This window comes from Schistocerca cancellata, chromosome 3, assembly GCF_023864275.1.
Source record: "Schistocerca cancellata isolate TAMUIC-IGC-003103 chromosome 3, iqSchCanc2.1, whole genome shotgun sequence".
Taxonomy (NCBI): domain Eukaryota; kingdom Metazoa; phylum Arthropoda; class Insecta; order Orthoptera; family Acrididae; genus Schistocerca; species Schistocerca cancellata.
This window is the reverse complement of record NC_064628.1, coordinates 158,749,613-158,776,311: the sequence shown is the minus strand read 5'-3', so window position 1 is coordinate 158,776,311 and position 26,699 is coordinate 158,749,613. Positions and strand designations below refer to the sequence as shown.

General features: G+C 39.5%; 1 protein-coding gene across 3 annotated transcripts in view; it reads left to right on the top strand.

Annotated features, from left to right (window-relative positions):
* The window catches only part of LOC126174778 (zinc transporter ZIP11), a 422,454-nt gene that overhangs the window by 55,824 nt on the left and 339,931 nt on the right, over nucleotides 1–26,699 (top strand). For all 3 annotated transcript variants that reach the window (XM_049921123.1, XM_049921122.1, XM_049921124.1), the window contains one exon: nucleotides 14,160–14,348. In XM_049921123.1, coding sequence (XP_049777080.1) covers nucleotides 14,160–14,348 — 189 coding nt within the window. The remainder of the gene's footprint in view (nucleotides 1–14,159; nucleotides 14,349–26,699) is intronic.

Genomic DNA, 26,699 nt, shown 5'->3' with positions numbered 1-26,699 from the left:
CATAACATGTCAGTTATGTTACAGAATTTGGGCTTTTGAGGCAGACTACAAACTTATATTAACAATTTATCATTCTGTCACCATTTTTGGGTTAGAGATGTTACAGTCTGTACTAATCAATGTATACAGGAAAACAGAGTTCTGCAGGGTTCTGTCTTGAGTACTACCCTCTTCATAAATGATATAAAACGAAATGCTGCCATTGTGGGACCAAATGTATAGTTGATGTTGTATGTGAATTTTCCTGTCTGTACTATAATTCTAAATGAACACACAAACAGAATATTCTACAAATGGCCATTTGAAAAACAGGTATGATCTTAAAATTATGAGCATTGCTTTTACCTGCAAAAATATCAGGGCATGCATTTTGGAAAAATTCAATCAGCTCACCTGCAGTCTGAATTATATCTTAATAATCAACTGCTAGAAGTGGAGATTTCTCAGGACTGTTGTTAGGCCACTGACAGGATTGCCATATATAAAAAAAGCTCGTGACGAACTATATGTGGAAATTAAACTCCCTACGCTTCCTCAGGAAAAGTTTTTCAGCAGCAAATTGATAAGTTCTCTAGCAGTGAAACTTATTGGTCATCAGTACCTACTAGATCTTGAGCATTACAGTGGCGTCCACCTTGCGACTGGAGCTTTCCAAACCAGCTCAGTCGGTAGTCTCATTGCGGGAGCATGTATTCTGGTTTTGAAGATACATCACCAACAACTCATAGTTAATTATGTGGTTGGTTTACAGAGAGGTCAGCCAGTCTGGGAATATTTAAGATTTTTATGCAAAATTTTATTTCAAACTTCATTTCTCATTGGGTTTTTCAAATACCCTCCCAGTACAATGCCACCAACACCTATATGCCAAATTGGCCTGTTCTGGAGGATAGAAGCAGTTCATTCCAATAAAAGCTGCTGACAAGGGTTGCCTCCAGCCCTCCTTGGAGAAAACTTGCATATACAAGACACTGTGTTGACTAGTAGGGAATGTGGGAAGTGTGTCATGTGTAGTTGCTGGGGGGGCATGGAGAGCAGAGCACAGTTGTCCACTCTCTTTATTTCCAGCATTGAGACAGAGCAGATGCCCTTTTGTAATTTCAACTTCAACCCACTGTCTGCCTCTGACCCTGCTCACCCAGGAATGGCCACCAGCCATACAAATGTAAACTGCCCATTTCTGCCCCCAGGGTGAGTCCTTTCTGAATGCCTTATACAAAGAATATGTCTGAAGTTCAATGAAGTCACTTCTCTCTCTCTGTCTCTCTTTATTTTGCTATGTCCATTCTGGTCTGCACCCTATGCATTATGGGGCAGAACATCCCTGTTGCACAATACTTTTGCAGAACTCCAAGATCTATCTCCTTATGAACCATTTAAAAACAGAGAGAACGGCCAACAGTTCTGCTAGAGTACATGCATCAGGAGGTCTTTCTCCTCATAAGAGATTACTCATCTGCCCCACAGACTGAGCTTGCCCCCATGGTTTATTCCTGAACCTGTTGTTGAATGAACCTCCAGTGTGACATGAAAGATCTCATGACATTAATATTAACCACAATGGACCTGTTGCCAATTCAGATCTTGGAAGCTGACTTATGAGCACAATTCGGTCACATTATCTTAGAAAATTGGGAAGAAGATTGGACGACCATCACTCATCCCAACAAATGCCGAATGATAAAAGCCCCATCAGTAAGTGGAGAATGTCCCTTCACTCCTTGAAGAAAAACTGTAATCTTGCATTGCATCCAGATTGGTCATACCTACCTCACACATGACTACATGTTACATGCGGAACCCTCCTCAGCATAGCTGCTGACTGACTTTGAGCGGTTGTCACATTACTCGGACCTGCCCCAACACACTTGACCTAGGATGTAGATTCTGTCCATATTTGAACCTTTCTACAGGAAAGTTTATATTATCATATGATATAAAATACTCATTTTAGTAATTGACTTACAGCTGAAGTTGTGAAGGTTTTGCTTCAGTGGTCACCAGTCCTGACTCCACCCTTACTTGGATGTAAACACCAGTTCATCCATATATTTTTTAAGTGACATCATAGTCACTTTTGACAGTAAAAGTGTGATTTTGGCCTTGTGCCTATTATCAAGTGAATGGTGCTTCAGCACATATCAAAATGTAAAAAAATTTTCACTTGTGTATGTGTTTTCAGAAGATTTTTAGTTTTTGATATGCTAAAGCAGTTAAACCATTTGATTATGGTCACACATCCAAAACTCAAAGAGTGCAGATAGAAATAACTTTTCCAGTAAAATAGCCAAAGTCAAATATCAAGGGGAGCTGTCTGAGGAATTCCATATCAGAACGGGTGTAAGACAAAGTGATGTTATTTCACCACTGTTATATATTCTGGTCCTAGAGAAAGCAATCCAAGAAATGAAAAGAGAAAACAAAGGGGTGACGCTAAATGGTAGGACAGATTTATTGGGTTATGCAGACGACATCGCAGTTCTAGCAGAATCAGAGGAAGAGACGGCAGAAACTGTAGAGGACATAGCGCAAAATGCAAGTAAGATCAGGTTACGGATTAATGCGGAAAAGACCGATGTAATAGAGGTATCAAGAGAAGCCCCTAATGACATCCCATTACAGGTAGGGATATGGAAATTTGCTAAAGTGGAAAAATTTAAAGACCTTGGTACATGGTACCATGTAAATTAGCAGTGTCTCAGTGTTTTCTAGTGAGGTTCACAGATGGCAGTTGTCATTTGTGGCTGTTGTGTTCAGCCAAGCGCATGCAGTTTGACATCTTAATGCAGTGCAAGTTGCAAGGGCAATCTGTTTGATCCAAAAAGGATGGACTTTTGTTTGTGTTGCTACAGATACCAGTGCCTCTGTATGTGTATCAATGGGTTGTAGAAACACTACAGAGAGTCATGTCAGCACACAGGGTGAGTTGGACAAGGTTGCCAACGCATTACATTGCCACTTGAAGACTGATATGTGGCCATTCTGCATTGCTGCATCAGACGGCTACTGCCAGAGCATGGCAAGATGATCTCAGAAGGGCTTCTGGAGCCACTGTGTCCTGTCAGACTGTTAGGAAAAGGTTGAAGAAAGTACCTTATGACTCAAACGTCTTGCTTGAGTACCCTGCTTTACACTTCATCATCTTGCAGCTCACCTTCAGTTCTGCCATTCCCATGTCAACCAGTAACTTATTACTGGTGAAAGATGTTATTCACAGATGAGTAGAGATATCCTCTGACACATTCATGGCCATGTTCGTTTGCAGAGACCTGTGGTGAGCGGTATCTGCCAAATGTTGTCCAGCCATATGGGACATGTGTTGTCCATGGTTGCCTTACTGCCAGGCTGCGTTCTGAACAGATCCTGTTGGACCATGTAGTGGCTGCTGCATATGGTGGTGGCTCTGAATTCCTTCTAATGCCAGGGCATATGTGTGGCGGTATGTCTTGTGAAGGTCACTGGACACTGAAGTAATGGAATGGCTGACAGTGAGCCCTGACCTTAATTCCATTGTGCATATATGGGACATGCTTGACAGATGGTTTCAGGATCATTCTGTTCCACCACAGACTCTCAGAGATCTCTCATGTGCTCTCATTGAAGAATGGGAACTGATACCACAGGATGACCTCTGTAGACTTACATGGAGCTTTTCGTGTTGGTGTCCAGCAATGATAAACACTCATGGAGGGCTTACACATTATTGAAGCTCTCAAAGCCCAATGTCAAGCACCCAGGATGATGGGATGAATGATGATTTCCACATTGTGTTCGACACCTGTTGGACATTTCAGTTCTTTTCATGTAAATGATTGAGGATATCCTGATGCGCACTTAAAATGTGATTTGGTAACATGGACAGTCGTCAATTATTGCTCAGTGGAACATGGCAGAGGCCCAAAGTCTTCCCCTAATTATTTCGTGTAGTGTATGTTATTTGTCCATATTACTTGTAATACATTGGATCAAATTTCCATTTTGTTAGCATATTTTCCTAGTGTTGATACAGAATGGGTTTGGGAGTTGTGTGTGTACATCTTCTGTCTCAGTTCTTGTCCCAGGACAGCCTTTACCTGCACAATTTTTCCCACTGCTGTACCTGCCCTGTTTATGTCCTGTATTCCTTTTACCAATAATCACAGCTGACTTTTTTCCACAAGTCATTTCATGTGGGCATGTCACAGCTGTCTGCTTTACTCTCTCTTATATTACTTACAAAACTCTGCTGTTGGCTTGTAGATTATGAGGATAAAATGGCTAATAACTATCAGAAGTTTGAGTCCCTTAAAAACGCAATCTAATCATCTTCTTCTTCCTCTTCCTGTTCCTGTTTGCCTTCCTCAAGTCCCTCCTGTCCTCTTCCTCCAAAATCTCCACTACACACTCATATAATATCCCACACTTGCCAAGATATCTGTTTACCTTAGTCATGTGGCAATGACATGAAGACATGGAGGCAGATATAATGAGAGTTGTGTTTGTTAGTGCTAAGAAACACATTGTCCAAAGTTGAGCAGTTTTCTGCCTTTTCTACATGTTACTCAAGGATCCAAAATGTAATTGGAGCCTAATGGTGTGTCCTCGTACACATGTTGTTCAGCTGGTAAAATGTGTTTTGTGTTCAGAGGTATGTCAGCTACTGTTTGGTATGTAGAAGTGTAAAGTTGGGTGGGCTACACTTACAAGATTGTCTTTCTTGTTATAGTGAAGAGAATCATTCAGAAGAAAAACAGAGTTTGATTTCATGAAATGATATTTTCATACTATACTAACAAGTGACAACAACAATTACAACAGTATTTGAGGGATTTTAAGTTTACCTTCCTTTCCTCCTCCTCCTCCTCCTCCTCCTCCTCCTCCTCTTCACATAAATTTTCTGAAAGAAATTGTACAACTTCCTCTTAATTTTAAAGTACTGGGTTGTACCTCTATGAGAACTAAGATAACTAATGTTTCTGTCAAAGCTTGCATACCATATGGACAGATTTTAAAATGAACAAGAATGTGCACACTTGAAAGTATTTAAAATTTTTAATACATAAGTGTATATCTTGATTAATTTCACATTAGTCCCCCCCCCTCCCCCCAAGTTCAGATACATCACACAAAACAATGAAAGGGTCACTCTTTTGAAACACTGTAATTGTCTCCCATTACAACACACAAGTTTGAAATTTGGCTTAAACCTTCCTCTGCACTGATTCACAAGTTCAATGGGGCTGCAGGCCTAGAGAAGGACTGAATCATCTAGGGAGCATCAGCAGTGTGAAATGTTGTCAGGAAGATCTCCCTGTTGCTTTTCTCACTGCAAACTGTTGTTTTCGACTGCAAAATGTGTGGAAATGAGTGCCCCAATCGAAGGGGTGGTTTCATTGACACCACTTATGCCACTTCCTGAGGCCTTTTAAATGTCATTTCTGAGTAGCAGTGGGTCTGAAATTATTTCCTTGGCTACCCATAAGAGAAACACATGATTTCAATTCTGGGCATCATGCTTCTGAACTCTATCACAGTGATGTCAAGACAAAGGATGAGATGTGGGAAAGAAGATGTATGACAACCTTTCCTTTTTGTGATATGTGCATGGTGGCATTGGGCAGAATTATGCTAGATTTTGTGCCAGTGTGACATCATTAACCAACCTTTCACGTGAACTTCTGAGCTCTGCCCTTTTTCTCACATGTATTGACACCTTGTTGTTTGAAGCATTGGTGAGCCCAAGTGTGCCATTGCAGGGTGCCACACTTTTGCATCATTACAGAGGAAGGTTGTAGGCAACTTTGTGCCATACTTCCAACTTCTGCCTCACAGTGGGAGACAGTTACAGGGTTTCAAAAAAAGTATTCTTTAGTTCTTTTATGCAGTGTACTTACAGGGGAGATGCCCCAAGTTAGGTGCCATTGGTAAAGAATGAAATGAAGGGTAATAAAGAGTGGCAAGATTGTACTATTACCTTCAATAAATGTTCTTAAAGTCTCTGATGCTCTGTGTGTCTAAATTTAGCGATTGAGTAGACTGGATGCAATGATATGTGAGTAGAGCTTTCCACTCTTGATTATGTAGTGCCCACTGCAAGAGGGAATTTACATGTGGCTTGAGTGTAACTGACAATCAAATGAAAGTGAGGCAGATGGAGAAAAAGTGAGTAAACTGTTTTAACAATAATGGTAATAAATTTATCCCACTGAGAAATAAGGCAGTCAGAGCCTTCATGGAAAAATACTTGGGGCTGCCTATGGAACCATGATACCCAGATATGCACTTCATCTGAAGCAAATTAATGGCCTGGAATGTCTTTGTTGAGGACTCAAAAATATGGATATCACATGGGAGTGATCGAGACTGTATGGAGTATGTGTAAGGGCTTTCCAGCAAAACTTCTACAGCGTATTTGAAACAACCATGACAACACATGGATGGGCATTACCCTGCAACAGAGTGATGACGTCCATCAACACCCTGAACATTTGGACTTGATGACATGCTTCAGTTGTTGCAAAGTGTCCATTTGGACACTATCCTGTGCAAGCCTCTTCATTTCTGCTTACCCTACTGCAACCTACATTCGTTTGAACCAGCTAACTACACTGGTGTGCAAAACTTGAGGCCAAAAGTAACTTTCGTGTGATGTGCCACTGACAAGGAGTGTAGCTCAATGAAACTTGGACCTTACATTGCAAGAACTGCTACAGTTAGTACAGAAGGTAACTGAAAGAAAAATGTAGTGAGACTAACAGAAATGACTCCCTTATTGAAAGACAGTAATTACACTGAAGCTACTGCAATTCGTTTTGGTCTCCTGGACATAGAAAGTGGTTGTGACATGGTTCTTAATGGGGTGTGTGATCTATATGGTTAGCAGTACATGCTCAGCAATGTTCTTCCATGCTGCCCACAAGGTTGGCAAGGAGTTCTTATAGCAGGGCAATGTATTCTTCCACCATATCAGTTGACAACTGTTAGTTTGTCATTGGTGCATGTGAGTTTGCTGTATTGTGTCTCGCCAATGCATCCCACGTGTGTGTGATGGGATTTAATCGGGACCAGACAGGCTAGTTCATTCGCCGAATATCCTCTCATTCGAAGAGCTGTTCCACCTGCACCGTTTGATGCATTCATGCATTGTCATCCGTAAAAAGGTAGTCAGGCTCGAATACAGCCCTGGAAAGGCGCACATGGGGAAGGAGTATAATTCACAGTAAACGTTGACCAATGAGTGTATTGTGTTAAAAGATTTGTGGGTGATTATGCTCATGCAACATTATGCCCCGTTCACCCTAACACCTGGACCACCAAATCAATCATGTTCCTGGTTGCATTATGCGTTTCCATCTCTTGCCATATGAAGCTACATTGAGAATCACTATTCAGACTGAATCTGCTCTCATCTGAGAAGAGGATGTTACCCTACTGCTGACTGGTCCAGTCCCTGTGCTGTTTGCACCATTGCAGATGGTACCACCAATGTGTATATTTTGTATGTTAGCGACATGAAAAATGTTTCTCTTACTGTATGGAGGATGTACGTATTATAAAACAACAGAATATATAAAATGTACTGATTACCACAATAAAACAAGTTAAGTATAGGAAAAAGGAATAGAGTGGAACAGTCAGTGTGGGAAGAATTAGAGAAATGTGAGGAGTAAGTGAAGTTCAGAAGGAGGGCAAATATTGAGCTGTGCTTGATCATTAAGTATTAAATCAGGACTGTGGGCCAGATGTTAATTGATTACTAGGCCTTCCAACAGTTAAATTTTAGGATCTTGTCTGCTAAGTGAAGAACAAGAGACTGTGGTTGATAGTTGTCCTCAGTCAGTACATATGCAGCAAATGTGGAGTTGGAATTCTGTTCATGCTGAGCCAAGCTAGTTTCTATGCTAAACAGTCAACATAAAATCAGTTCACAGTGGAAATTGATTATAAATTTATAAACTTCCTAGATCTTACCATTGACAATAGCTATGACAACAGACACAGTAATAACTTCTTTAGTCACAGCATGCAAGAGCACAAAAACCTGCAGCTTTCCACTCCATGGTACTCTTGTCTGCTGCAGTGTCCATAGAAGATTTGAGTGATGCGTTACAGAAAATAAAATCTATTGCCTCTTCCAGTTGCTGTAACCGAGTTTTGGCCGACCACATCTTACATAAGGGACAAAAACTGAAAGTTATACTCCATCCTCTATGTTCCCTCTGCTATTCCTTGTAATGTGTGCAAAAAATAGCAAAAGTGATGTACTATCACGTACCTAGGACAGGTATTGGAGTGTGGTCTAAACACTGAAATCCTGCAAGTACAGTATTTCCTACTAAATGAAGAACACCTTAGTCCGGTAGATTTTGAATAGCAGAGACCACACCCAAAATAATCAGTTCATTCATAACAAGCAAACTTATTATTAAGTAAAGAAAACTGCACAGGAATAACATCTAAAAAGGAAGAGCAGATACTGTCACTCAGTGAATCCTTGTCTGCCCTGATAGCTGAGTGGTCAGCGTGACGGATTGCCGTCCTACGGGCCCAAGTTAGATTCCCGGTGGGGTCAGGGATTTTCTCCACTCAGGGACTGGGTGTTGTGTTGTCTTCTTCATCATATGCCCATCCAGCATGCAGGTCGCCCAATGTGGCATCAAATGTAATAAGACCAGCACCAAGGCGGCCGGACCTGCCCCATAAGGGGCCTCCCAGCCAATGACGCCAAACACTCATTTCAGTTTTTTTCAATGAATCCTTTTAGTAAGAAAATCATGTAACAGGCAAAAGATGAAATATTTAAGAACATTAGGAATGGCTACAAGAAGTTTTTTTCTTGATGTGGAATGGGTCTATGACAGTTGATGTCCTCTTTTGTTGAGATTCTATGAATCATATATTTCATGTAATTATTATTAATTATGTTCCTTAGTGTAGAAAGAGAACTTCTGTGTTTAATATTAGCTAGCTTTGCAACTGTTTGATGTGGTATGTCTCAGATAAATATATAAGTAGTATTCAGTATGCACTCCTATAGATCAATCTGCTGTTACCTCTGTATTTCATGTTGATGGTTGGTAATCTGAATGGCTTCAGTGAGTACCAAATATCATAGTGACACATCGACCAAATAGTTAAAAAACAACAACAACAACAAACATTTATTCATTGATTTGTTTTGAGATCATAAATCTGCTGAAACATATTTAGTGTAAAGTGAAACAATAAAATAATTAGTTGCAAAAGAGAGATTCAATTAGCTTCTCCAAAAAGGACGGCAGCTACAAATATCAACGTTGTTAATGGCATGAGGCAAAGCAGTTCATATTAAAATAAAACACTTCACATATCAATTACTTCTTTGATAGTTTCAGGGTGCTAAGAACCACAAAAATGCTGACAACCAAGTGGCCTCTAACAGAATTAGTGGAATATACTTCATACCTTATTCCGATGTTCATCCAATAAATACAAGTAAATAGGATGGTCCAACCCTTTTAATTTGTTGTCAGATAATTGAGAGTCATTTTATGTAGTAGGGACTGGAATTTCTTTTGCTTAAGAGTGTACAGAGAAAAAGATGACAAATTCATGAAAATCTCAAAAAGCATCTTGTGAGAAAGTGATTACTAATACAGAATTTGTAGTGTTTCAAATAAATAGTTATTCCATTGGTATACTGACACATGAGGTACCTCTGCTTTCACTATCTATCCGAGTTAATGCCAACGAAACTGTACATTTAGAATAACATAATAAACCATCAGTTCTAGTTCATATAATATTCAGGGACTAATGCAGTGTAAGGTTTTCATGAAATAAAGCTGTATGTTGCTCTCCTTTTGAATTATCTTACATTTGATTTCTTCTTTATTCCAATCCATGTATTTACAAATGTAGATACTTTGTTGATAAAAAGAAGAAAAATACATAGCCTTGTTTACACGATAGTGTGGACACTATAAAATGGAAAATGCCCTTGAGGATAAACAACCAAGAACTCGAGGGGAGAGGAGCATTGCATGGGAACAGTCACTACCTCCCTCTCACAAATCTGGCAGCATAAACCCACATTATATGCTTATGCAAAAGCAGAACCGATGCTTGGTCATAGAGATCGCTAATTCCTTCTGGTGTTATGAGAGTCATACTTGATCCCTGTGAGTGACCAGGATTAGCCTCTTCATTCATTTCAAAATAAGAAAAGAAAACAATGAGCATTGCACAGTGCATAGCAAAGCGGAGTACACAAAGCATTCGGTAACTACCTTACAGCTGCTTGCTGAGTCTGGTTACGTCGTAAATGAGGTAGTTCAGGTCCAACTGACGCTGGTATCTTAAACTATTTAAAATGCTCCTTCCTCACCTCCTACCCCCAACTTAAAACTGCAATTTTAAAGTGTCCTCATAATACAGTTGTGCTTATAATGAATCCAGTGCCAACATTACTCTTTGAAGTTTTCTGTGCAACAAGAAGAATAAATTTTCCTTTGCTACAACACTGCACCCGTTTTCCGATACATTCTATGAGGCTATCTTGGTGACTGTCAATATGTGTTAAAAGTGCTCTATGCTATTATTATAAATAAATGTATAATGCTCAGTCTTTCTATTTGACACTTCTTCAGCTGCATGCATGTCAGTTTCACCACATACTTTCCTGATTTGGTCTGATGAGGGTGGCGAGTACATCTTCTCATGGCATAAAAATATTATGTGGTATTCAGCAATTGAACCTTTGATTTTTGAATGTGCAAACACTAATGTTAACCTGTAACCTATGGAGGCAGGCAGTTCAGTGTCTTACTCTTGGTGTCTGCTGGTAATACTGTTAATAAAAGGATAGACAAAATTTGCTAGTGGACAAAGAATAGAGAAGAGCCATAAAATGACTAGTTTCTTTGAATGTTCACATCAGGTTGATGACGGTAGACTAGAGATTTTATTACATATAAGATTTTATTATACATGCACAATCTAGCATGTACACAATTGGTTCAGCAGTGATTTTTTTGTGACAATGACACAAACTTTCAGCAACGATGGACAAGAGCAATTTGAGATGAGGATCCCTGGTGTGGAAATAACTAAGTAAAAAGTTATGAAACCAAACATGTTGTAGAATAACTCTGCCATTGAAATATGGGAAACTGTTAACCTTTTTCTGATGTAATAAACTGATTTACTTTGTACATAGTTTCTAAAATAGAAGTGCAAGATAGTCCATTTGATGTGTTGGCATACATCATGAGGTGTGGGGACCCCATTAATACACTGCGGATGATCTGACAGGTATGGTAGTGTTGTCACTACTTGATGTAAAAGTCTGTGGTAAGATAATCATCCCTAGTGAAATGAAATTGTACCTGGTTAAGGAATTACCATAATGAGTTTTTTTATGGACAAGCAGGTAGAAACTGTGGGAATACTGATAGATCATATTGGACTAAGCACCCACAAAGAGGGCACTCGATACACGCACAGTTTCCAAAAGTTTTCAGACACTTGAGAGAAATTGATATCACATCCCAACAGTGAGAATCACAAACTGTATAGACTCCTGATTAGGAAAAAAATATGCTTGCTTATGTGGATGATAAAGAAGAAGAATTATTCATTGTCCAGATTGTTCATCAGATCTGACCCAATTTGATTTGTTTCTAGCGAGCTCATGTGAAAGGCATTGTGTACGAGACACCTGTCAAAACTGAAGAAGCCCCCGTGGCAAGAGTTGTGGTGCACATGTCCATTGCAGTGGACACTTCTTTGGTGTTTTCAATCAGTCTTGAGCTTGCAAATGCACACAGGGCATAGCACCAGTAGAGAGTGTACACTGGAATGCACTGTGTGCATTTGCAGCCTCAGAGTTGATTGAAAACATCGAAGAAGTGACATTGACAGCTGTTTGCTGCAGTGGACATGTGCACCACAGGGTTAATCAAACAACACTGAGTTTGTTAAACAGCTGCAAAACAACTTTGAGACAGTGTCATGGTTGCATAGGATGTGGAGAATACCATATTGAGCAACTGTTTTGAATAGCACGTTATGATGTAGGTTGAGAAGATAAATAAAATAGCTAGAAAAAATGTGTATGTGGAATTATTGTTGCTTACACCAGAACAATGATAAACTCAAAATTTTATCATTTGCGCTAATAATGATTATAATGATTGATCCAATACCAAAGTGTTTCATTTTAATTAGCACATGGCAACAGCTGCCAGGGTGGAGTTAAGTAATAGGATAGAGGATAATCAGTCTCATATAATGAAGCCTCGTAGTGCTGTTTGTGCTAAGTTATTTCATTTCTAAAGCTCAGAAATAGGAAATAAGTAGAAACTTGACAATGAGACCATGGGGGCAGGATGAGTATTAGTGGTAACGAATGGGAAAATTCATTTGCTCATCCAAACATCATGTTCTATAAGTTCCTTCATAAGGAAAGTGTTTAGACATGTAGTCATGTCATACATTAACAAGCTGAAGCAGCTACTGCAGGAAACTTTTGTGAATGATACTAAGAACTAATTATGATTCATCCTAATTTTCCAACACAAATTATTATAGGAATTTACTCCTCGATTATTTTATATATGTATATAAGAAGAAAATCCACTGTTCTTCCTCTTATGCTATTTAGCTGCTGTTTTTATCTAATACTTCAAAATAAGGTTGTTCATAGCTTTATAAAGAATACTATCAGTTGTCAACATACTGGCAAATTCAAAACCTGTTTAATAGGATTTAGATGTTGAGTCCATATATTCTGATAAATTATTATAGGTATGGTTAGTTACATACCCTTTTACTTTGATTTTGAATACATGGAAAAATCAACTTTTTGCATATATGTTGGTAACCTGTTATGGACTCTCACACCAGAATAGAAAACACCATGCTGAACCGTGGAAATGGATGCATAGTCTATGTAGAAATTAAATTTACTTCCAACTTTAGTTAGGTTAATTTTGTTGTTCATCCCAAATTTACTCTGCAAGGAAATAATTTGTGAATGACTATATTAGTATGTAATGGAGCATACTTATGCCTCTGAAGATGTTTCTGCAAGATATTCAGTTAACATTGTGTAATATTCTTACTGCACACTTCTGTCGAATAAATATTGTTTTGACTGTTGGTGCATTGCTCTCGAAAGACTGTGCTATGTGACAGTAAGTGGAAATATGGTAGTAGTCCTTTTAGCAGCAATTACTATCATCATATTTATGATTCTGTTTTCTTTACTTCTCCTGACTAAATATTTTACATCAGTTTTTGCCTTTAACTGTGATACACATTGTACCTTCTTTTTAACTAAGTATGACACTTGAAACTCATATACATAAATGTTCCATTTTTCATAGCACTTTTATAGACTGGAGCATTTGAGATTTAATCAACTGTGTCAGGCAGATAAATTACTCTAAACCATGGAAGGTTTTTTGTGTATGTATTATGGTTAATATCTCATATTTCTTCCAGGATAACAATATTTGCTGTTGTTTCAGTCTTTCAGACTGCATCAGTTACACAAAATCCAATTTGACTCCTCTTTATGTTCTATGGGATTTCAAGATATGGTCTATTATATTGTAAATGTTGGATCTCTTTCAGCAATCTTTAATACCAGCAATATAACTTACAGTGTTTCCAGGGATGGATTAGGTAAAACGAAATAAAGCTGTGAACCATGTGGATCACTGATACAGCACTTCGCCGCCAAAAACTGCCATCTTGCTATCTGTGATTAATTTCATGTGTATGATGAAGTAATATGAAAGCAGTTTGATTTATGCCAGTTTGCTGCATAAATTCTGAATTTGTGCACTACCAGGCAGTCATGTACTTGTTGTAATTCCTCTCTTTTTTGTGGAACAATTTCATGTAGCATAAAGAACTTAAAATTTTAAATTTCACCATTTCTAGTTTTTGAAAGCAGGCAGCTGTGTTCCATGTGAAAAAGAGAGACCACTCAACATTACTAAAATATGTTCAGCTAAATCAAAAATAAAATTAAAAAAAAAAAGACATCAACTGCACAAATAGCTCTACATCTGATTTGAAGTAAATACATGTTCTTATACGGAACATTTTTGTTTGAAGTAATTATATAACAGTGAGAAGGTTTGAAGATATATTGATATGAAGCCTGATGTAGTGATTCTTCTGTAACATAGGTTTTGGAGATGCAACTACAAGTCCAGCTGCTGTTTCACGGAGAAGGATAGCAGCTACAGTTCCTGCACAAGACCCGTATAGTTCCTTCACTGCTGGTTCAACACTAGATATTGTGGAAGAAACAAAAAATAAGCAGTGGAAGAGAATACTCTTGTTGATTGTTGCCATTACAGTTCATAATATTCCAGGTCTGTATGATATTGATTGTATTTGATGACTTTCAATCTCCCTCCCCCCTTCCCCCCTCCCCCTCCCCCTTCCCACCTCCCCCCCTCCCCCCCTCCCCCCTCCCCCCCTCCCCCCCCACACAAACTGTACAGGGTGTCTTAGGAGGAATAGTAACTATTATAGGTGGTGATATTATAGTGGAATTTGAATAAAACATTTCATGCAGTGTATCAAATATTTTTTGATGACAGAGGTATAGCTGATTAAAGAGAGAAATTTTCATTTCCGTTTAAATATGTAGTATGGTATAATAGGCAATCAGTTGATCAGGCCTTTTGTGTTACAGCGTCATCTCACAAAGCCCTGTTATCTAGACTTTCTTGAAAATGAGCTTCCAGCATTATTAGAAGAGGTTTCTGTGGTGGCAGGGATGGGTATATTCTTCTAGTATGATGTAATGGATCAGCAGAAATTACCACATTTCTTGCCCATTGAGGTCCTCAGATTTTTACCTGTAGAAATGGTTGAAAGGCGTAGTCTACAAAGAAGAATGACACACAAGGAACAGTTTGATCATTGTGATTATGAACACTGCTGCACTCATAAAAGAATGCCAAGATGACATCATAAGAATTACATGTGTTGTCAAGAGAATTCAAAAGTACATTGATGTTGAAAAGTGCTCATGAAAAATCAGCTTTGAACTGAATCATTTGCATTTACTTAGCACCTTCTGTGAGTATTCGTTACATTCTAACAGCTGTGCCTCTGCTATCAATAAAAATGGGACACATGTTATATGGAATATTTCATTTGAATTAATCTATACTACCACCTACCAGAACATGTATTATTCTTCTGAAACACAGTGTACACACAATGGTGCTACAAATTATAGCCTTTTTTCCATCTTGTAAAATGGTTTCCATCTTGTAAGTGTGACCTGTCAGCCATTCTTATTGCCGGTTGGTATATTCTGTCACGTGTAGAACAAATTCAATTGCGTAATTTGCAATATTATCTTCGAGATCCATCAGGAAAGCCATGTGTGTTAGCACGGTGCTTCTGGGATTCACGGAGACAGTGGGTCCAGATTGAATTTGCCCAGTGGGTTAACGGCTAGGGCCACTGAGCCGACCAGCCTGGATGTGGTTTTTAGGTGGTTTCCCACATCTACCTAGGTGAATACTGGGTTGGTCTCCACATCCCATCTCAATTACGCATTTCACTAGCACTTCAAAAAGGACAGATTGCTACTCACCATAAAGTTGACACACTGAGTTGCAGATAGGTACAATGAAATAGTCTTGTAATAGTACCTGTCTGCTTCTCGGTGTGTCATTTTTTACGGTGAGTAGCAATCTATCCTTTTCATATTGTTGATATTCCAAACTAGACCTTACATTGCTTGCAAACACTTCAAAAATGTTCTCTCACTTTCACATGGGATAACACTAGATGCAGACAGATGGTGTGCACTACTGTGTTTCAGGGGGAGGAATGGCGACAGGAAGGGCATTCAGCCACTCTCAACCACTAATGTTGCCAAACCTGAGTTAACATGCTGACCACATGTAGACATGGAATAAGGCCAGGAAAAAGAAGAAGAAGGCAGTATTGTGTTCCAGAAAATAAGTTATTACAAATTATTGGTTTCGTTGGTTATCGATTTAAATCCCATCTGACGAAAAGAATGCAAAGCGCCACATTAGGTAACTTCGGGTAATTTTGTAACTGTAAAGAATCAGCATCTTCAGATGTACTACTGCGATTAACATTGGTTGTTTTGCTATGACCTGTCATTGTACACCCAAGAAGCTGAAGTAATTCTCCTTGTGGATGATGTATTTGTAATGAAGCATTAAGGACACATTTGAACACTAAAACTGGTAAATAAAATTTTCTTGTGTGTACTGCATGAGGCCTTAACAATTTCCGACCTCCATCAAAGTAGTGTGTGATAAAAATCAGTACAGTAAACATAAGTTTCTAAATTCTTGGATGTTTTTATTGGTTACCAAAAGTGCAGGTCACATATTACAAACTTAACTATTCAAACTTAGCAATTTTTACATGACAAGTAACAGCAAATTTTGTAAATGAAAATGTTAAAAAGTTGAGTTCCTATTACTGTTTTCAGTTGCGTAGGTATTATGACATAAAATTCTGAGGCAATCTTTCATTGAGGAAGAAAGTGTTGATATTATGGAAGAATGTACTAAGGGTAATAGGTGTTGTCTACTGCAGCACCTCTTGTAGTTCATATAAAAGTTATACAGATTTACTGCCTCATAATACATATAATCCCTTGTGTTTTCAAAAATGAATTACTTAAATGAATGAATGACCACACTGTTCGACTGTTCCATACCATTCATCTGTAGAATGGCACAGAAAACAGTGAAGTATTCAGTCGTATAAATCTTTGTTTTACCTCAATGATGTGAACACACTAATTCATCTTCTACTCCATAGAATAATTCATGATGATATAATAAGTGTGTGTGTGTGTTCACACTTGGAGCTAAATCTAATTTAAAATGTACATTAAGGTTAGTGTGAAAAACACTCATACAAATGCTCAACTTGAGGCCATAGTTTTCACTAAGTTATTGTGTTATATTTATAAACAGATTGACTTGTTCCTCATCATTTAGAGAGGCCACAGTTATACTCTGTGGAACATATAACTGACATCCTGCAGGTGTCCAATTTATGTGTGCTTGTTTCAATTGTGTGTGCCTCTTATTTTTTGCTTACATTGTTTTCTGTATTTTTCTTCCTCTTTTCTAACTTTTTAAATTCTTTCGTTACCTGATCACTCAACATTTCAATGTTTACTTTACAGATCTTTCTTGCAGGTTTGCTTCTGCATTTCATCTTCCTCCACTACTTTAGGTAAAAGGCGCTTACATTATGTTGAGGGTTGCCATAGTTCCTATTTAATTCTTGCCCTGGTGAAAACACTAATCAAATGTATGATTAGGGAGTTTATTCCTGTAGTGTTTGCTTTAAAGGTAACTTTTTTTTTCAAGGATTGCACGTGTGTTGTCTTGATGTGTTAGAGTTTAAAATAAGATGACAATGAAAACAATCAATTATTGACAAAATTAGTTAATTGGATAGATAAAAAATCTTCTCACCAAGTGGTGTGCAGCACACTTACATAAAAGATAGTTGTAATTGGCAAGCTTTTGGAGCCAGTGGCTCCTCCTTCAGACATAAGGAGAAGGAAGAGTGGTGAAGGAAAAGGACTTGAGAGGTCTATTTCAGGAAAGTCACCCAGAACCGTGGGTCAAGGGAGACTTACTGTCGCACGGGATGAGAAGAAATAAGAATTGCACAAAAATTTCTATTTATATTCCGTTTATAGTTTATGGTGTAACATACCAAGATAATGCATGCATGATCATGGGGAAAAAAAGTGAATGATCTTACAATCCGTTGGATCCAGATGCACTGACAGAACTCTTCCAGGCACTCCTTGTGCCCATTCCTGCTCATGTGGGTTTTCAGTGCACACAATGTGCTGTAAGGCTTGGCTATCACTTGCTCCAGTAGTCCAACTCTGTAGCACGTTGGAGAATATCTGCATTTTGAACTATGGTGAGATGGCACACTTTTCATCCATTGATCTTTCTTTGCGCTCCAGCTATTGCAGACTAATTTCAGTGGGGAGTGGCCACAGACTTGCATTTCAGTGACCACTTTCCAGTGTTGATATGTCTGCTGACTCGGACAATGGTTGACAGGAGACTGCGAAGGTGGATAGTTCAAATGGGAAAGTGGTTGCAATACAGTCAGCAGATCTCCTTTGAACAGCCCAATTGTGATAGTGGACAATATCACCCATGCTGAGCTGCCTCAAATTCCATTCCTCAGTTTAACAGCCTGTCCCTTGGAATGGACAAATGTTGCTTGGCACTCAGAGCCAGGCATCAGCTTTGCAGAAGTTCAAATACCATCTAATATAGAAAACCTTTGTGCTTTCAGATCTGTGAAGGCACAAGTGAGACAAGCGATAAATGAATGAAAGACAAACTTCCAGAAGAAATTTGCAGCTTCCACAGTGCAAGATTGGGCCCAAATAAGGTGAAATTCAGGCAAGAGCAGTACACCTCACCTTATGGCTTTGTTGAGAAATGGGACCTACCTAAAGACGTGGTTGAGATTTTAGCTGAACACTTTCTTACTGTCGCTGCATCATCCAGACAAATTCCTGTGTTCGAGGTATTCTGGTGGTCTATGGAAATGAGGAAACTCCACTTCTTTTCATGTAAACAGATCTACAATCTTCCATTCCCCTTGTGGAAATTGCAGTCAACTGTTCCACAGCCACAGACACTGTTCCAGTACCTGTCATCTGTGTCCACACCCAAGGTCAAGCTTCTGTCTTGTTTCAGTAAGATCTTGTTTGATGGACAGTACCCCACAACTTGGAAGGAGGAGTATCCCAACCCTAACAGTTACCAGCAAGAGAATGTCCTCAGATGTTCAGCTGTTTTCATGGATAGGGTTTTCAAAGTGCACCTTCTGGAACAAATTACAAATTATGGTGAAAAGTTATATGGCATTATGATGACATTGAAGTGGATTCACAGGCATTGCAGTACAAAGTTTATTGTGTGTTCTGATTGTCTCTGTGCACTATAAGCAGTCCACCAAATAAGTATGGCAGACAAGTCAATGTAGCCCATCCAATACTGCTCACAGCAGCTCTAATGTAGTGGCAAGGATGTGATCTTTTGCTAGGTACCTGGGCATGTTGGGATAAGGGGAAATGACATAGTCAACAAAGTTGCCAAAGATGGTGGTGTATGTATGTACCAACACTTTGCATTCCATCGTCTCGTTATCTTACAGATAAATAATATCTCAGTGGGAAACAATGGTTGGAGGCAGTGGAAAACAAACTGTTGTGACTTAAATCAACACCCCAGCCATGTCAAACGTTGTGCCAACCTCATTAATGGAAGGAATTGCAGCTCACCAGACTGTGCATGGGACATAGTCCTTTAACACTTGGTTTCTTCCTCCGGCAGGAGGAACCATCACTATAAGTGTGTGGTGTCACTTAGTCCAGTATATTCTGGCTGTGTGTGTCTTATATAGTGACATCAGGGTAGTGCTTGGTTTGGCTGGAAATATATCCACCAACCCCAACAGTCACTGCCACCAATGTTACACAGGTTCCCTGGAGCACTGGAGAGAGGAGGCAGACTTTAAAGCATTCTAAACCATTCTGCTTGTAGGGACAGCCTTCAGCCTCTCCTCATGAAAACAGCATTTTGACTTTTTGCCAGGGAATTGATGATCATGATGTTGAGCACCCCACATCCAAAATGATAATAATAATAATAATAATAATAATAATAATAATAATAGTAAAAAATGAACTTAAAATCAAATGCCTTAGAAATAAATTCCAGCCAGGAGTAGTATCCCAGCCAGGAAGTGCTGCAGGTTAGACGGAAGAGAGGGGAGTGGTGGTGAGGGGGGGGCGAGGGGTAGTGGAAAAGAAGAGAAGTAAAAAGACTAATTACAGTCTGTGAAGGCTTCAATATTATTATTATTATTATTATTATTATTATTATTATTATTATTATTATAAGAAATTATCCTCCCAACCTTGTACAAAAACAAATCTCTTGTGCCTTATCTTTCCAGTCTCCCACTACCTCCTAAAGACCCACTATCCAGCCACAGAAGAGCATTCTCCTCGTAACTCAGTACCACTCAAGACTGGAGCAACTGAACTACATTCTCCGCCAGGGTTTTGACTACTGCTCGCCGTGCCATGAAATGAGAAATGTCCTGCCCATTATTCTTCCCACCCATCCCACAGTGGTATTCCGCCGTCCACAAAACCTACACAATATACTTGTCCATCCTTACACAAACCCTGCTCCCAGCCCCTTACGTCATGGCTCATACTCCTGTAATAGACCAAGATGCAAGACCTGCCCCATACATCCTCCCACCACCACCTACTCCAGTACGGTCACAAACATCACTTATCCCATCAAAGGCAGGGCTACCTATGAAACCAGTCATGTGATCTACAAGCTAAGCTGCAACCACTGTGCTGCATTCTATTTGGGCATGACAACTAACAAGCTATCTGTCTGCATGAGTGGCCACCGACAAACTGTCACCAAGAAATAAGTGGACCATCATGTTGTTGAGCATGCTGCCAAGAATGACATCCTTCATTTCAGTGACTGCTTCATAGACTGTGTACTATGGATCCTTTCCACCAACACCAGCTTTTCTGAACTGCCCAGGTGGGAACTTTCCATGCAATACATCCTATATTCCCATAACCATCCCGACCTCAACCTTCATTAGTCACTGTCCTCATCCATCCAGCCCCTTCCCTGTTCCCATTCCAGCATTACACAGCTGCATTCCACCAACACACACAGTCTTTTTATTTCTCTCCTTTTCCACTACTTCCCCCACCTGCTCACCACCACTCCCCAGCCCTCCATCTAACCTGCAGAACTTCACTGTCCGCCACCCGTACCACACTATCCCTTCTCTTCCCCAACCCAGCCTCCTCCGTATCCCCACCCAGTCACCACTCTCATCATGCACTGGTGCTGCTGCTTGCAGTGTGGTTTCAGTTGCCTGAGATTGCAGTCGTGTCGAGTTGTATTTGTGTGTGTGGGCGGGTGCGAGCACGTGTGTGTGCATGTCATCTATTGTTGACGAATGCCTTACTGACCAAAAGCTTTATTTGTAACAGTCTTTTTGTTGCGCCTATCTGTGACTCAGCATCTCCACTATGTGGTGAGTAGCAACTTTCCTTTTCATAATATTGTTACATTTAATCTGAATTTACCATTGTTTGATACTTATGGTTAGTGTTTTCAGACAGGGAATGACTCAAATAAGAACTGGGTGTATAAACTATGGCAACCGACAACCTGGAAGTAAACAGCAGTTCTCTAAAAAGTATTGAAGGAAGAGGCAACTCGGAAGCAAACCTACAATGTCTGCTCCTTACATAGTACTTTCTTGAACATACATACATATTGAACTGCATTATTTGTTTTTGCATACTACAGGACCTTATTCATCATGACGATTGACTTGAAGGTGAATCACATGGCATAGTATATTTGGAAACATCCACTCCAAATAGACACCATTAAACTAATTTTTTTTATATATTTTTAGGGTAAAGGGGACCACTCACTGAAAAGCAGCACACACACACACACACACACACACACACACACACACACACACACACAGTCTCAAAGGTTGCAGCCCGAACACAGGAAGAATGTAGATGCTCAAATCGTTACAGGCACTGGAAGCTGGCTGAAGCTGGAGATACGTTCAGCTGATATTTTTACGTAGAACCTAATGATGTTCTGAAAGGATAGGCTAAGTACAGTTGGTGGTGGCATGTGCGTTGGTGTTAGAAGTAGTTTATCTTGTCACGAAATTGAAGTAGATAGCTCCGGTGAGCTGGTATGGGCAGAGGTCACTCTTGGCAACTGGAATAAAATAATAATTGGATCCTTTTATCAACTTTCCAATACAGATGATACAATTGTTGAAGATTCAAAGAAAACTTGATTTTAATTTGAAACACGTATCCGACTCATACAATTATAGTTGGTGGTGACTTTAATTTACTCTCGATATGCTGGCAAAAATACATGTTTAAATTGAGAAATATGCATAAAACATCATCTGAAACTGTGCTAAATACATTCTCTGAAAATTGTTTCGAGCAGTTAGTTCATGAGCTCACGCAAATAGTAAATGGTTGTGAAATCACACTTGATCTCTTAGCAACAAATAATCCTGAACTAATAACAGGCATCAAAATGGATACAGGGATTAGTGAACACAAGCTTGTCGTAGCGAGATTGAATATTATAACACCCAACTCCTACAATAATAAATTTAAAATGTACCTACTCGGAAAAGCAAATAAAAATTCACTTGATGCCTTCCTGAGAGACAATCTCCCAGTCTTCCAAATTAACAGTCTACATGTAGACCAGATGTGGCTTGAATTCAAAGAAATACTGTCAGCAACAATTGAGAGATTTGTACCAAATAAATTAACAAATGACTGAGCAGATCCTCCTTGGTACACAAAATGGGTCAGAACACTGTTGCAGAAAAAGAAAAAAAAGACACATGGCAAATTTAAATGGACGCAAAATCTCCGAGATTGGCACAGAATCTCAAAATTTAGTGCAGACTTCACTGCAAAATGCTTATAATAGTTTCCACAATGAAACTTTGTCTCGAAACCTGGCAGAAAATCCAAAGAGATTCTGGTCATATGTGAGGTATGCTAGCCGCAAGACACAAGCAATGCCTTCTCTATGTGGTAGTAATGGAAATACTATTGATGACAGTGCAGCTGAAGCAGAGTACAAAACACAGCCTTCTGAAATTCCTTCACCAAAGAAGACGAAGTACATATTCCAGAATTCAAATCAAGAACAGCTGCCAACATGAGTAACGCGGAAGTAGATATCCTCGGAGTAGTGGAGCAACTTAAATTATTTAACAAAAGCAAGTCTTTCAGTCCAGACTGTATACCAGTTAGGTTCCTTTCAGAGTATGCTGATAAAGTAGCTCCATATGTAACAATCATATACAACAGTTCGCTCGACGAAAGATCCGTACCCAAAGACTGGAAAGTTGCAAAGGTCACACCAATATTCAAGAAAAGCAGAGAGGAGTAATCCACTAAATTACAGGCCTATATCATTAATGTTGATATGCAGCAGGAGTTTGGAACACACATACTATTCAAACATTATGATTTACCTCGACAAGAACAGTCTATTGACACACAGTGAACACGGATTTAGAAAACATCGTTCTTGTGAAACACAACTAGCACTTTACTCACATAAAGTGGTGAGTGCTATTGACAAAGGATTTCAAATGGATTCTGTATTTCTAGATTTCCAGAAGGCTTTTGACACTGTACCACACAAGCAGCTTGCAGTGAAATTGTGCGCTTATGGAATATCATCTCAGCTATGTGAAGGTATACAAAAAAATCTGTGGCACAGCCTTGGACTCCCACATGGCACATTCCAATGCTAATCTGTATGTGGGACCATCCAGAGGAAACCTTTCTAACCTCCCAAAACTCCCACCCCTACTTTGGTTCAGGTTCATTGATGATATGTTCATGCTCCAAACTCAGGGACAAGACACCCTACCGCCATTCCTTCACAACCTCAACACCTGCTCCTCCTTAACTCAATGTGCTACCTTCTTGGATGCTGACCTTCAGCTCTCTGATGGCTCCATTCACACATACACATTTAACCAACTAACCACCAACAGTACCTGCATTTTGACAACTGCTCCACACTCAAAAGTTCCTCCCATGCAGCATAGCCACTCATGGACGCTGTATCTGCAGTGACGAGAACTGCCTTACCCAGTGTGTTGAATGTCTCAGCAAGGCCTTCACAGGCAGGCACTAACCTCCAGACTGAGTCCATAATCAGATTTCCCATAACATCTCCCCATGCATCTCCACCCCTCCCAAGAATCAGCTAAAAAGGAGTGCCTCCGTCGTATGAAAGAGAACTGGAAGAACTGAACCATATCCTTCATCAGGACAGATTATCTCTCATCATGCTCTGAAATGAGAGACATCTTACCCAAGATCACCCCACCACCACTCTTCCCAAAGTGGTGTTCCATCGCCCTCCCAACCCACACAACACCCTAGTTAATCCCTATGTCATTCCCACTCCCACTCCCAGTCCTAACCCCTTGCCACATGTAGAACATCTAGGTGCAAGACTTACGCAGACACCCATCCAGCACTTTCTAATCCAGTCCTATCACAGGCCTATCCTACCCCATCAAAAGGCAGCCCATCTGTGAAAGCAGCCATTTCACATACCAACTCTGTTGCAAATTCTGCACAGTTTTTATTCTGATATCACTAACAACCATATATGCACCAATATGAATGGCGACTGCCAAAATGTTGCCAAGAAAAAAGTTGACCATGCAGCGGCACAACATGCAGCTTAGCACAACATACTCAGTTTCAGTGATTGTGCACAACCTGTACCATTTGGATCCTTTGCTAAACCACCAGTTTCTCTGAACTACGCAGATGGCAGTTATCCTTGTTACACATCCATCACTTCTGTAGTTATCTTGGACTCAATCTCCAGTAACACACCATCTCTGCACACTCCACCCAACACTTTCCCTTTCCCCTGTCCCGTCACCTCTCCCAATTCATGTCCCCACATTATCTTCATTGTGCACCATTCCCCGCTAGCTCCAACAACTGTGCCCCACCTCTTCTTCCCACATTCCTATCTGGCAAACCAACTGCCTCCCTCTGAGCCACTAGTCACCTATCCCCTCAACCCTTCTACCTGCATCTACTACAGCAAGGGAAAGGCATATAGCAGAAGTTGAATGGGTTCCTTTGAGAGATGAAATAGTGAAGGAAGCAGAGGATTAAATAGGTAAAAAGATAAAGTCTAATAGAAAGCCTTGAGTATCACTGGTTATATTGAATTTAATGGATTAAAGGAGAAAATATAAAAATGCAGCTAATGAAGCAGGCAAAAGAGAACATAAACCTCTAAAGAATGATATCGACATGAAGTGTCAAATGGCTAAACAGGAATGACTAAATGATAGATATAAGAATATAGAAGTACACATCAATGGAGGCAAGGTAGATATCATCTGTAGGAAAATTAAAGAGGTCTTTCTACAAAAGAGATGCAGTTGTATGAATATGGACAGCTCACTTGGTGCTAAGAACGGAAAGCTGAAAGGTTGTGAAGGACTTTATGGAGCGACTACCCAAGGGAGATGTACTTGAAGTTGATATTATTGAAAAGAAAGAGGACATAGGTGAAGATGAAATGGGAGATACAATACTGTGAGAAGAATTTGACAGACAACTGAAAGACCTAAGTCAAAATAAGGCACCTAGAGTGGATGACATTCCATCAGAACTACCAATATCCTTGGGACACCCATCCGTAACAAAACAGTTCTCCCTGTTATGGAAGATGTAAGAGAGAGACAATTCCAATTCAAAGAAAGCATGTGCTGACAGGTGTAAATATTACCGAAGTATCAATGTACTAAGTTATGGTTGCAAAATACTAACACAAATTATTTACACAACAGTAAAAGATTGGCAGATGCCGACCTCAGGGAGGATCAGTTTAGATTCAGGAGAAATATAAGAAAAGACTAACGTATGTTCATAGCTTTTGTAGGGTTGGAGAAAGCTTTTGACAGTGTTCACAGGAGTACACTATTTGAAATACTGAAGGTAGTATTGGTTAAATACAGGAAACAAAGGCTATTTAAAACATGTACAAATTCCAGACAGCAGTTATGTGAGTGGAGGGGCATGAAAGGGAAGCAACGGTTGAGAATGTTGTGAGACAGGGCTGTAGCAAATTTCCAGTGTTACTCAATCTGTACAATGAGTAACCAGTGAAGGAAACCAAAGAATATCTCAGAGAAGGAATAGAAGTTCAGGGAGAAGAGAGAAAAACTGTAAAGTTTGCTGATGGCATTGTAATTCTATCAGAGACAGTAAAGGACTTTGAAGAACAGTTGAATGGAATGGACAGTGTTTTGAAATAAGAATATAAGATGAATATCAACAAAAGCAAAACAAGGATAATGGAACATAGTCGAATTAAACCAGGCGATGCTGAAGGAATTAAATTAGGAAATGGGACACCAAAAGTAGTTGTTGAGTTTTGATATCTGGGCCGTAAAATAACTTACGATGGCAAAAACAGAGAGGATATAAAAGTTTGTTAACATCAGATGTAGTTTTTTTTGTGTGTTAGGAAATCTTTTCTGAAGTTATTTGTCAGGATTACAGGCACACACGGAAGTGAAATGTGGGTGATAAACATGTCAGACAAGAAGAAAACAGAAGCTTTTGAAACGTGGTGTTTGCTACGGAAGAATGCTGAAGTTTGATGGGTAGATCATGTAACCAAAGAGAAGGAACAGAATAAAACTGGGGAGAAAAGAAATTTGTGGCATAACGTGACTGAAAGAAGGGATTATTTGATATGGCACATTCTGGAACATCAAGGGATCATCATTAGGAGCCCAAGTGATAAATGCAATAAGCAGAAATTATTTGAAGATGAAGAGGCTTGCACAGGATAGGGTAGCATGGAGAATTGCATCAAACCAGTCTTTGGACTGGCTTTACAAGCCATCACTGTATAGAAACATGTAAGTGGAGTGTATGAATATCTACATGATGTTGCATGTTGACATAAAAGTACTAACACTGTGGGCTTTAGTAATTGTGCAATTCAGGCACCAAGCAGCTGGACACACTAAATCCATTTATG